Source organism: Sebastes fasciatus, chromosome 16 (genome assembly GCF_043250625.1).
Source record: "Sebastes fasciatus isolate fSebFas1 chromosome 16, fSebFas1.pri, whole genome shotgun sequence".
Lineage (NCBI taxonomy): Eukaryota > Metazoa > Chordata > Actinopteri > Perciformes > Sebastidae > Sebastes > Sebastes fasciatus.
Genome location: NC_133810.1, coordinates 31027558 through 31041310, shown reverse-complemented (window position 1 = coordinate 31041310; position 13753 = coordinate 31027558). Strand labels below are relative to the sequence as shown.

At 42.6% G+C, this 13753-nt stretch overlaps 1 protein-coding gene across 1 annotated transcript in view; it reads left to right on the top strand.

Moving 5' to 3' along the window:
- pknox2 (pbx/knotted 1 homeobox 2) overlaps nt 1-6421 on the top strand; it is a 103069-nt gene extending 96648 nt beyond the window's left edge. The window contains exons 14-17 of the mRNA XM_074610522.1: nt 569-761; nt 3669-3811; nt 4092-4306; nt 4647-6421. Of these exons, the coding sequence (XP_074466623.1) occupies nt 569-761; nt 3669-3811; nt 4092-4306; nt 4647-5490 (1395 nt within the window). The 3' untranslated portion in view covers nt 5491-6421. The remainder of the gene's footprint in view (nt 1-568; nt 762-3668; nt 3812-4091; nt 4307-4646) is intronic.
- The last annotated feature ends 7332 nt before the right edge of the window (nt 6422-13753 follow it).

The window sequence follows — 13753 nt, the reverse complement described above, 5'->3', positions numbered from 1 at the left end:
ACACACACACACACACACACGACTGCATTGCCCAATGTTGAGTACTGGAGGTCTGCTGCAGTCAGTGCCATCTGGGCGCCTACATGCTCCCAGATGTCCACTCTGTAATTAGAGCCAGACCCGGCTCGGCCTGGTCCAGCCCAGATCCAACCTCTCATTTACAGAGGCCCTCCCTGTCAACTTAAGAAGCTTTCCAGCACCGTGCAGGCTTTTAGAGGAACTCTTTGGCTCTGCAAACACATGTTCTAATCGTATCACCATAGAAAGCTGGAAGACTTAAGGTGAGTTGGCTCCATCATATGTTAATTGTGATGTATATTAATTGCATTTTTGATTGAATTTCCCCCAATTTGGAAAAGTAATCTTCTCTAGAGGTTTTCTTTTATTAGTGTAGATTTATTTACAGAAGGTGAAGAACGACCGAGACGATAAGGTAGAGAAAGGCAAGCAGTAGCATGTGACGAAGGTCATGAGTCTGATTTGTACTTACAGCACTGAGAGCACACGATATCTCCTTTTGCTACTTGGCTGTGTCAAAAAATAACCCTTTTTTGTTATCACTGGGTAGGAGATCAAAATGTCCATCGCCCAGGCGGCGGCCAAGGCCATGCTATCTGATGCCCTGCTGCAGGCCAGCCCCGGGATAAACCGGATCAGCCACCTGGAGCTGGAGCTTCCTCTGGACAAGGTCATCAAGTTTGTGTCTGTGGGCCTTCCGCTGATGCTGGTGTCCATGGCCTTTGCCCGCGAGATCTCCCTGGGTGAGCTGCTCTCTGTCTCTTTCCTTTTTTAATACTATGTCAGGACATTTTCTGTGTTTCAGTTACGCTGTTTGGTGCTGTCCTCTGTAAAGAAATCATGTACTGTTTCTCCTTAAATTACTTACTTGCTAAACAGCATTTAGTTGAACTTGTGATAAGGAGGAATATCATGCATACTAATATAAAGCTACTTATAATTCCTGTGTCATTTAATTCACCGTTAACACAAGGATTTAGACAGAAATCTAATTTATCATGTATTGAAGAAGTGACCCAGATGTGTTATTATTTCAGAGCTGAGTTAAAAGTTTTGAACCATGTGAGCACGTCTCTTTCCCAGCAGGCTTTTACACTTTCTTTGCACTCAGATACATCTCCTCATCCTGTACCATTCCTACTTGAGGAAAACTAAAAGCAATAACAAGGAGAGCTATAATTACACAGCACTTTCCTGAACAGAAATAGGGTGCTGTAAAGCAAGAGGGAGAAAAAAACACTTAAACAACAACCTATCATAAAATGAAGACATGCTGACTTGTACACTGCGGACGTATACTGGCGGTGAGGAATTTCCTGGAGGGAAAAACGGCCCGTTTTGCAGCTGCAGCGCTCTCCATCAATACTGGACCAATTTCAAAGAATTGTTGTCCCCGTTAGAAACCAAAAACATGGGTTGAAAAATACTGTTTCCCTTTTAAGACCTGCATAATAGATACCACAGTAATGATGTGACAACACAAAATGAAATCCATTAATCAGTTTATTGACTGTTCTGCTTTAAGTGTTTTAGAGGAAAGAGGAAAAAACACGTTTTGAAAAAGAAAAGTGGTGTTTTTTTTCACGACACATGCCCACAACCATGTCTGCCCATGGTCATTTAAAGAACACAAAAAGCGCAGCTGACAAAGCAAAGTATATGTGGCAAGTCTACAGCACAAGTCTGTTGCTGAGGAAGCTGACTCCCGTGACTTTGAACTAAGCGTCATCTCTCCAGAGCTGGTCTGCAATCAGCCTGATGCTCCTGATGCTAATTGCCATGGGGATGATTGAGAGCAGCGTTCACTAACGCTGGCACGCTGTAATTACAAGGCGAAGTTCTTCTGTGGCAGCTTCGAGTCAAATGAGAGGATATGTTGATTAACTACGGGGATGGGGGGGGGGGGGGTCGTAGAACACGGATCTTGGCTGCCTATCTGCTGGGTTGTCAGTTTCACAACAGTGCTTGATTGCACTGCTGTCTGGAGTCTGGTTTACTTGCACCTGGACTCTCAGCCAAGAATGCTTGTACAAAGCACAAATTTGGGGATGATCTGCCAATGTTAATTGGGGAGTGGGAGTAGGAGATAGGAGCGGTGGCAGAAATGTAGGTTCCCTCGCTTTGCCAAATGGCTCACAGGGCTGGGGAGTTGAGCGGGAAGAATATTTTACAAGATTTTCATGAGAAGGCACGTGCTGTCGTTTTTTTTCATTTAGAGTTCACAATGCATGCGCCCACACATCATACACTCACAAGCAAAGTGGAAAAAATAGATTCCCACAGTAAGCTGCATGAGAACATACAGTGGCGTCAGATTGTATTATATCTACAGCACTCACCATGACTTAAACCTCAGCAAGTACCAATGAATGCAGCTTCCATCAGCAAAATATAAGATTGTAGTCTTGGGAGGCCCTGAAAGCATCACACCATTCACTAACGGATTTGTTTAATGCAAACATGTTTGCACAATTGGAAGCAAATTACATGAATGGATCCATCATGATTGTTTGTGAAACTTGTAGGACAAATAATGTGACAGACAGCTTTACAAAACCTCTTTAGAAATGATATACTTTAACACTATTTCATTATGTGGCTGCCAATACTGGATGGTGATGAACCAACCGCTGTTCTGCTCACTAGTTTGACCATCTGTTTTCAATACGTCCTTACAAATAGGCACAAAACACAATATAAATATAGAGAGCATGATTGACCAATAAATACTTCTAAATCTCAAATCAAACGTTCATTTTATTAGATATATTTTGGCCAATTTCCATTATTCAATATGTGTAGGTGAAATTTGAAGAATGCTATGGCTGGTGTTGCTGTACCATATACTTGCATATGCATATTGCTTTCACCTGCAGTATGTGGAATACTATACATGTTATATGGGCAACCATATGGGACACTAACCAACAATACATGTTTAGTTTGTTCTGTGTCAGTCTAGAAATACAAATACTCTTCTTTCTGTAAATATTTAAGGTCACATTTAAATTGAATATCCTCCATCATAACCCCAGCTGCCAAAATTATATTTTATCTGTCACCATCAATATGTTAAAATTTGGCTGATTAATAACACACACTGTCGTATAATTGGACCCTGAAACCAGGCAGGAGACATCACATCCTGACAGTAGTTTAGTGGTGGTATATTTCTACTTACAGAAAGCTGGACAGATGTGGTGTTGTAAAAAAAGAAAGCCCCATGTTTGTGTTCTAAAGGTCTGAATTAGGTGGGGGCACACCCTTGGTGTGTTCCCTCCCAAGCTCTCTGCTTAAGGGTGGAGCACCCTCTGGGAAATGACAGATGGGTGCGGAGCATGGATTCAAGTGGTCGGGCTACATGTGGTTATATCAAGGTGAACTAAATATAAGGTGGAGGAGGCCACATTTGGAACGGAGTCACCCAGGGTTTTAAATGCCAGGTTGCCATTTGGAAACATATGATTTCTCCAGAGAAATTCTGTACCACTGAAAAGAAAAAGGGCATGCAGACGCTCACGTGTCTGGTGGTGGAACTCCAGTACTATGTGTGTGTGTGTGTGTGTAGATATCAAGTGCTTAGAGATTGCAGAAAGTAATTTTCCATATTAGCAGATAATGTGTCAAGTCAACATTTGTTTATTCTGCAGGGCCTCAGATCAGCTGTTTCCCTCCCAGCAATTTCACCATCAAGCAGGCAAGCTACGTCGACACGTACTGCTGGGACTCTCTCATGCATCACGAGTTCGACAGCGATGGGAACTTCGAGGAGCGCTCGCTCTGGGTACACAAAGTAAGTTGAGAGATTCTGATCAAGCTTGTTATTCCCACATAGAGTGGCTCATGAAGTTAAACTTGCAAAACTTCAGTTGAAGATGTCAGTTGGACCCCTTTCATAAGAAGCAGAGTACATTTTGTGTTGCTAAAACCCTTTGCGTAGTATTCAGACCCAATGCAAACAGGAAAGCAGTTCTAAACCAGGACTTGTGGTTGTTCATTTGTAATACTGTGTTTTGAAGCCAGTGTTTATTTTGCCTCTCTCCCTCACCTTTTTTCTCTCATTGTCCATCCAGATGTTCCCTTACTCTCTTCTGGCCATGGCAGTGTTGATGTACCTGCCGGCTCTGATCTGGCGCCAGCTCGTCGTGCCCTCACTGGGCTCAGACCTGCTTTTCATAATCGAGGAACTGGACAAGTCGTACAACCGCTCAATCCGAATGGCTCAGAACATTCTGGATATGCGCCAGAACACTAAGAACCCCCTCACATTTCAGGCTGAACTGCAAAGGTAAGAGACCAGCGACTGTTGGCTTGTAGCACGAATATTCATTGCTCTTTATGTCTCATTCAAACAAAATGCTTTTCATATCCAATGCTTTCAGTAAGCTGATCTTATGAGCTTTGATTTACCCCAAAACCTCTGTTAAATTAAACTTGACTCCCATAGTCAAAGCAAATGAAGAGGATCTGCTTACAGAAGGTTACAGAAGTGATCTTGTGGGCAGTTCCTCGTAGCCTAAAGTAGAAGATCGTGGTTTGGTTGGGCCACTCCCAGCGTGGAATGTGTGAGTCTGTATAAACATGAAGGAGAACATGGTGCTGAGTTTCTTTTCCTTGTTCAATTGCAGGGCCAAGAAGAAGCGGTACTTTGAGTACCCTCTACTGGAGAGATACATGAAGTGCAAACAAAACTCCTATTTCCTTGTTAGCATGCTTTTCTTGCGGGGCTTCCTCCTCCTGACCTTCATGACGGCTTCCTGTCTCTACCTGGCCTACTTCCACCTGTCTGCCTTCCTGCAGGACGAGTTCAGCTGCTTTGTGCGCACGGGCATGCTGCGTGACCAGAACTGGGTTCCTGAACTGGTTCAGTGTAAAATGATTGGCCAGTTGGTTTTTCAGGTGATAAGCGTGGCCAACGGCGCCATCTACGTCCTGTTGGCTCCCATTGTCCTCTTCAGCCTGATTCGGCTTTTCGTTTGGGACACCACCTTCTTCTCCGTCTACGAGCTCCTCCCAGCCCTTGACCTCATCAACCGCCGTAGACTAGGCTGCCCATTGAACGACCTCAACGTCCTCCTGCTCTTCCTGCGTGCCAACGTAGCTCACCTGATGTCCTATGGGAAAGTGAGGGCACTGTGCTCGCTGGCACCGCCACAGGTGGGCAACGCCACCGCAGGGCAGGGATTGAACGCCATGCTGACCCAAGAGGAGATAGAAGAGCGTGAAGAGGCTGCAATGGAGCTGGCGGAGGAGGTGGAGGAGGCCAAGGAAGAGGGGAAGCTCAACCTAGTGGATATCATGACTATTCTGGGAGCGGCGCAGGGACGAGTGGTGAACTGCAGCGAGAAGAGGCCTCTGGTGGAGGAGAATATGAGTCTCGGTACCGTAACACTTATCTACACACTCAAACGCATTCTGCTAGTGGCTATTTTTGTCTACATCATTTGGGATGTACAGAAAATTATTAAGTGACCTCCAGACTCCCAGATACAGGCTCTGAAAATGAATAGCACGTGTTTTAAATAAAAGGTAGCATAAGCAGTTCTCACTGAACAGACACTGAATACAGAATAGGGTCAAACCTGAGGAGGCAGTTTGAGAAACATTTGCAACAAATACAAATCAATTCAAATAACATTGTTTAGTATTTTCTTTTCTCTCTATTGTATATAACTGTATTGCTTCTGCTTTCTTTATGAAGCCAGACTGAACTGCCTATATTTCTAAAAGAGTCTTTGAAAAGCACTGGCTAATGTAGAAGAGATAGAACTGTGGTACTTCCTAGACCTAACCGCCCTCTCTATCTCTTCACAGAGCCAAACCACCAGGGGTACCATGAGTTGAAGGAGACTGCACCATTTAGTCATTACTAGGCCTCCTATGGACTGAATCAGTGCGATAACAATGGGGGGGTTGGTACAATCTCTCAACAGTAGATTTCCAAGAGTACTGTACCCACAAAGACTGTGGACATCAATCAAGGGTTTCTGTGGTCTGAAGACAAAAAACAAAAAAAACTCTTTTAGAATTACAGGGCAGATTGTTCTGGCTAGAAATGTCAATGGATTTAGATTTGTCAGTTTTCAGCATGTAACTGCCAAAAACTTTTTATTTCTGCCTCTTACTTTGGTCCCATGTATTTTTTATTATACATTATTATTATTCCTTGTGATGACTAGGAGTCCAAGAGAGCATGCACGTGGAATTGTCTGTTGTAATTATGGTGAGAGAATATAAAGTTGAGCATCATGACTCGTATATGCATACTCCCAGAAAAGTTCTGGGAGTATGCATATATGCATGTAATTTGAGAGGCAGAAAAATATTGTATAAGAACATTTGTGTGAATTAGCAAAGTGTATTCTATGTACTTCTAAATAAACTGTGTGTGATGTTTCTGTCATCAATATCTCCAATCAATCATCCAAGATCATATTTGTTTACTTTCCTGCAGTTGTATAACTTTTTGTGTGTTTGTTTTTATTTGTAAAGTAGAAATTTGACAAATAATCTTCCGATGTAATACATCAGAAAGTCAAACTGAACTACCCACTTAAAGCTTCAGTAGGGCAAAAATGACATAATAACCTTTCAGCATATTGTAATTCAAGTGTTCTGAGAGAAAACTAGACTTCATATTGGCTGTGCTCCGGTCATGTGACCGGAACTTGGCGTTCCTTCACCAGATTTCACTATGGCGGCACAAACGTTCTCATTTTACAGCAAAACCGTGCACTAAAAGATGATTCGGAGAACATCTGAGGAGAGAAATAGACATTAACGTAACAGAATATTGATTCATATTTGATCAGCGCTGCCTAGTTTGACCATTTGGTCGGAGTTCAGAGTGATTGACAGCCGGCTCTCATAGACAACTGGACAGTAGACCTCAGATCAGCTCTGACTGCTTGTTTTCCTCCGGTCTGTGAAATCTTGCAGATGCCGTTAGGAGCACCGGAGGACACCGGAGGATACAGAGGAACATGAATTTTTTCAGGTTACCTGTTTCATGTTCTACTGTGACGATATAGCGTTTTATAGAAATAACCTTTTTTGATCATATTTGCTCCAATCTCGCTGACGTCAGCTTTAAGGGCAGCAGAGAGCCTCTCGCTTTTGTAATGCTTTTATTTTTAGTACAGAGCTGGACTCAAGCACTGCTGTTTCTGTCCTCAGATGTTGGATACTTTTACTTACAGAAGGTAGACGGTGAATAAACAGAACACTCTTGTTAAGGTCATAGTTTACAGTTGTATTATTAGCTGATAGGTTGTGCAGTATATTGTTTTCATTATTGCATCAGTTGTCACTGGCATCACAGTATTTAAGAGCATAAAGTAAAGTTTTTATTAGAATGACGTGCGGGTTGAGTGTTTTAATTAGTTGACTCAGCGTTGTTTTGGGTCAAAGTGCCTGTACTTCATGTTTAACTGTTAATTAAATAGATGAAACCAATAGATAGTAAACATGTGGCATCCACCATTAGCCGTGTGCTCCGGGGTGACCAAACGCCATCTGAGAGGAGGCTTCACTGGACACGAATTACAGACCCACTACCTCTCTTACACGGACCGGCCTTGGCAAAAAAATATAAGTAGCAAACTGTTCTGCTTGTGCCGCCATGTGTGACTGTTCTACCCAATGAGCCCAGAATGTGCAGCAGCAGTGAATTATCCTCAGAGCAAAGCATGCAATTATTTTGATGTAGTTGAAGACACAAGGCAGGCAAGTTGCCTGCTGGGTAATAGAGGCCATTGGTGTATAGCAGGAAAGAAATGTAGATCTGAAAGTGGACAAGTGTTTTATTAGTGAAACAGGAAGTCACGGGCCACGGGCCACTTTATAGTCAAAGCATTTTCAGCTCTTGGATATCCTCTATGCTAAGATAATTGTTCGGCTTCCACGCTGCTCCACTCCAAAACTTTAAAGGAAAGCTGGTGATTCTACTTGTCATCAACACTCATGCGTGTCAGATCCCGTCCTCTATCATCCATCTGGCACAGAGCTAGAAAAAGCGTCAGACAGATGGTGATGATGAATGTTCTCAACTGTGTATTTTGAAGAGGAGCAAACTTTAATTCAGAGCTTAACACAAAGGCAGAAATATCAGTATCTGCTGTTTGTGATGCTGTTGGCTGTACAGTAGCTGGCTGGATCAGGCCACTTGAGGGCATCATTGAGTCACGCTGAAACTAGACTGCCCGCATTGTTTTGATAGCTGCAATATATTAATTTAGGGCTGCATCACGAGTAGGGTCAGTGTTGATATTTATAATTCCTGTAATCAAAACAAAAGGGAATGCAGTCTCATTCAAATCGGCCTTATCAGGCGTTCACCAGGTCCTCCTCCTCTGCCAGAGTCTGTGAAAGCTTCTGTGCCGCAGCCAATTTCCCAGAGTCAGTATAAGTGTGAGGAGGCTGGTGTCGCTGTGATTGGAGCTCTGCCTTTTGGAATCAAGAAATTGTTGACAATCTTCATCGAGTTCAGTTATGTCAGCATGCTGGACACCAACTTCAACAGTTTGCACTCAGTGTTTCCCCAAAATGTTGGGCATGATGCTCATGCTTTATAGCAGGATTTGTCTGAGTGAAATGAGAGACTAAAGGCGTCCTCAGATTGCTCAACACTGTCATTCCAGCCTGCCTGGATAACAGTGATGACTCTGTTACATCCAAACAATGCTGAGGCGATATCATCACAGGGGTTTACATAACTCATGTAGCTCACAGCGCAGCAGCAAGCTCAGTGCAGGATCCAAGTGAATTTGTTCTGTTATACAGTTCGACAACTCTCTCTGCCCTGAACATTCCCCTCACTTCTGCACATGAAATCTACTGGTGATAATGGATAGAAACATCAGATTACTTTGCATAATCGTTTTTCTTTCCACTGTGTATGGCGAGGAAGACACACACGGAGGGCCAGAACATCATTGGTACCCGAATATACTGAGCATCAGAGCTCTACGTTGCACTACATCTGCGAAATTTACATTGAACTATTCTGTTATGTTGGTCTTCTTATGCACATTACCATAACCTTAGCTTTGCACTACCCTCATTCCCACTAACGTCTTTTTGTCCATTACAATCTGTGTGTAGCAGGAGGGGGCTACCACTGTTTCATTGCACAATGCTGTATTGTATAAACACAATAAAGCTGAACCTTGAACCTATATGTGTGAGAGGCTGGTGGGAGAAAAGGGCAAATGAGACTGACCACACTACCGTCTAAACAGGACTAACGTGTGAGGAAACTGATTATCTTTAGTGATGACGGATGCTTTGTTCATGTCAAGTAATAGCTACCTGAAATACTGCTAGCGTCTTCCGTGTTGTGGTTTTACAAATACCCTGTTTTGCCGTTTAGATCGCTGGCTTTAAAAGAATCGAGGTCAGAAGCCTACAGATCAGATTCTTGAGGACTCTAAAGTGGCAGCATGCAAAGCAGCAGCTGATAGTACACCATTAAGCACGGTTGAGGTGACCTCCAGATCTTGACACAATTGATCTACTGTATCTCACCTCCTTGCTCAGAGGGCCGCTTAATGAAGACAGAACCTTTAATCAAAACACACTGAGCAGAAAACACACACACACACACACACAAGTTGCTTTGTGTTGTTGTCGCAGTGATTAGAGGAACCTTGAAAAGCTGTAGGTGCCTGTCAGGGCAACACGTTCTCATCCCAACGCGTTGCATACTGACACTGTATCAGGATCATATGTTTGTTGGACCCACTCACCTCACTCTTTATACTAAGTCACCACACTCCCGACCGCTTTCTCCGAGTGTCTAATATTGACACAGATGGGTTTACATTGTAGTTAGTTGAAAGCCCGCTGCGTCTCATATACGCTAAAGGGTGCCTTGTGCGTCGGTATCAGACGCCGAGGGCCGTGACAAAGCGTCGGTATTTGACGTCATGGTAATGAGAATGGGTTGGTCAGGGAAGGGTGTGATTATATGGGACATAATAAAATACATATTTCTTAAAATGATAGTATCTGTTAGATGATAGTTTTTCCAACATTTACTAGAAGCTAAATGATATTATAGATTTTAGCAACATCTTTAAGAATGAAGCAGCCTTTGCTCCGGTGCTTTTACACAGTACCCTCGTTAATATAGTGGAAGACTGAGGCTAATTAGAGAAACTCCAAAAAGAAAAAAAAGAGCCAAATCTTCAGCAGTCCTCGTTGACCCCTCTCAGCATGGAGAGCTCTTCATCTTTAGAGGGCGGAATAAATGTTCACTCTACATTTGACTCACAAGTTTCCTCTCAAGCATGCTTCCCCTCCTCTGAGTGACTGATCTTTGTCTCTTTTCCTGGGGTTTTGAGTGGCCCTCTTCTCTTTGTTTAGCCATATTGGCTAACACTGTCAATGCTAAGTACCCAGACCTCCCCCTTCACACAAAGCACAGCCTGGACAGATTACCTGTGTGGTCAGCGGGTGGCGGCTGCCTCGCTGAAAGTCTGCATGTTTCATGCGTTTGGTGTCCACACCAGCAGCCCTTTCTTTCTACTTTTGCCTTCCATAATGGCCATTTCATTTCATTATAAATGTAATTTATATTTATTTTAGATGGAAAAAGTTTAAGAAACGTGTGGTTATTTGTAAATAATAGTAATAATCCGAGATTAAAACCCCTTACTATATTCATTCATGGAGCTCTGCAAGTCACTGCATGTTCTACAACACTGTCCTGTAAATATTTCAGAATAAAAGCCTTGTGTTAACGAATTAAGGAATTCTGTCCACAGAAAAAAAAAAACGCTTGAGGGCTTTTATTTTGAAATGTGTTGATTTAAAAATAAATCTTTACTTCTTTTCATGTCCGTGACATATTCTACAGATACAGACATTGAAACTGTAGTAATGTGCTGGTATGATGTCAATATACTGTCAAACGATCATTTTCACTGCACCGCCGAAATAAAGAACAACAGGTTCCTCAGCCGCCAAGCGCTGCTTACACGGGCAGTCTGGACACGCCGTAATGGTGATGCAATTTTAGTAACACTAAATAATTCTTAAATACTATTTAATATCTAAAAATAACTATATAACATCATATAATACAATGTATTTATATATATAAAAAAAATTCTTATATGCAATTGAAACTGCAGGCCAAGTCTGACCTCCAGCGTGACTCGAGTCCGCCCTTCACTCCTGACTCATAGTGTCGGCGAGCCGCTTACCTCAGGTGTCAAAGTAAAGCACGGCTGTCAGCAAGTAAGGATGTGAGATGACAGAGAAAGGGGGGGCTGACATTGTATTTCAGTCAGTGCTGTCAACTCCTGACACTGATAATATCCTGACAGGTGGATATATCTCCTCTCTACTCCACTTCTGTAGAACAGTGAGCAAGTGTGACACTATTCATTTAGTCATTTACACCACATACTCCAAAATAATAAGCTGGTTGTTTGAGAAAAGAACTGACATCACATAAGTGAGAGAAAGTGCTGAGCGATGCACCCACAGACACAAGCAACTCTGTAAGTCTGTTGTCTGCATGTTGCTGCTGCTTTCTTTTATATTGCCTAGTTTTGTTGGTGTGATGATTATGCTACACTAATCTTGCTTGATTACTTTTTTTTGTGGTTTTGTAATTTTTTTATTGAGACATCTGTACAAAATGCAGATTACAGTAGAACACTGTTAAAGCAGCTTGCCAAGACAGCAATTCTCCAACTTGCTGTTGCACTCAAATGCTTAATTTCCATCATTTTTTTGGACTCTGCAAACATATTCTTCAGATTTGGAATCAAGTCTACTTCTGTTAGCTTCATAATTATGGCTAGAAAAATGCTAATTTTCTAAATGGCGGAAATCCCACGTCCAGATGACCAACAAAATCCAATCAGTTGTTCCAATCTGTCCACCAGATTTCATTAGGAAGTCTGTTGTTAGGCTCTTGACTTCTCCTGCCAATAGACAGACCAATAAACTAACTGATGGGTAAGCATAACCCAGCAGTAATAACATTTATTTGATTCTTACACTTATAAGAGTTAATGATTCACATTTCACACACTCCTCAGTCCCTTGTGTCAGTCTGCAGTAAACATCCCTCTGCACCACCACCTTCTTAGCTGCCTTTACTCGTGTGTCAGTAAAGTGTGTAGTCTCCTAAGGCTATATACAAAGTTTGGTGTTGAAAGATCAAAAAAGGTAATGAAAAGCCTTCAGGGGTAAGCTGTTCAAAACATCCCACAAATACAGGTTAGTGTAGTTCGATGGAACTTGAGACAGATTTGTACCGTAGTGCGAGGACAGGTATGTCAACACGTTCCCATCCCGACTCGTGACGCTCTGTCTAACATTGTATTCATTATTGCATTATGTATTAATAGAATTGAAAATCATCCTCCTCACCTACAAGGCACTAAACGAACAGGCGCCATCATATCTTAAAGAGCTCATAGTACCCTATTACACCACTAGAGCACTGCGCTCCCAGAATGCAGCAGGGTTACTTGAGGTTCCTAGGTGGGCCTGGGTCCACCCACTTGGCACTCAGGCCCACCCAATCAGAAGGCTTCCTTTTTTTGCTGGATCATCCAGTGAACAGCGCTGTTTCAATGATCTGACTACGACCATAAAGCCTAGAATTTAACTTTATCCATTTTAGATAAATACACTTCCTAAGGTGTTTATTATCTACGTCAACCAGTTACACAAAAGTTAATTTGAGTATGCGGATACATTTGGCTTAATTTCACCAGATAACACCATCACCTGTTAAACGTAAACACCTGTACACTGAGGAACAGAAGCCGGAGGAGCAGGAGGAAGAAGTCCAGCCATCGTCCTCAACCGTATATTGAAATGTGTTTGTGTATTTGTGTCAGAGTGAGTGTCTGTCCGTCTTGTGAGGATCTTTGTGTGGCTGTGTATTTGTGTCAAAGTGAGTGTCTTTGTCTGGTGAGGATCTTTGTTTCCCATCTAGGTGCTCTCTCTCTGATGGGCTGGAGGTGTGGGTTCAGTATGGGTTGTGTCTGCTGCTGATTGGTCCAACCATCATCTCTGCAGTTTAAAATGCTCAGGTAGTCTGACAGCAGTCTGACAGCAGCCTTGTTCTGTCCTCGGCCTCCAAACCTTTGTGTTAAAGCTGATCTACAGTTGAATCAGTAGCCTTAGTGCCCTAGTTGGCTTCATCATTGTGTAACTTGTTGTAGGTTTTCTTTGTTGCTAAAAACCCAGAACAAGGCCTACTGGTGAAAGATAAAAACTGTCATCAGGGCATCACATCAGACTGAACTCTTTGTCCCTGTTCACCTTTGAAAGGGACTATGAAGTCATTTCAGTGTTCAACACCAAGAAGCCCCGTCGTCTCCTGCTGGAACCATCAACAGTAAGATCATTTATGGACTAATGGCCGATTTCATTATTATTGTTTGTTGGGTTTTATGCTGATGTTGCTGCCAGCTGTGTGTGTGAATATGTGCTATGCTATGCTATGCTATGCTGTTTCTGTTTGTCTTGTTGGATCAGAATCAGCTTGATTGTCCAGGTATGAGTAGACCTACACACAGAGAGGCTACCAGGAGTTTGACTCTGGTTGTTTTGCTCTCATTGTACGACGGAAAAGAAGATAAATATACATGTCAGGTGACCTGTAACATTCCCTCTGATGATGATGATGATGATGTAGAAGGCTTGTAGGATTAAACTGTGGTGCATGGCTCCTATTGTGGTTAACATCTGTCTTTCAGAGTCTTAT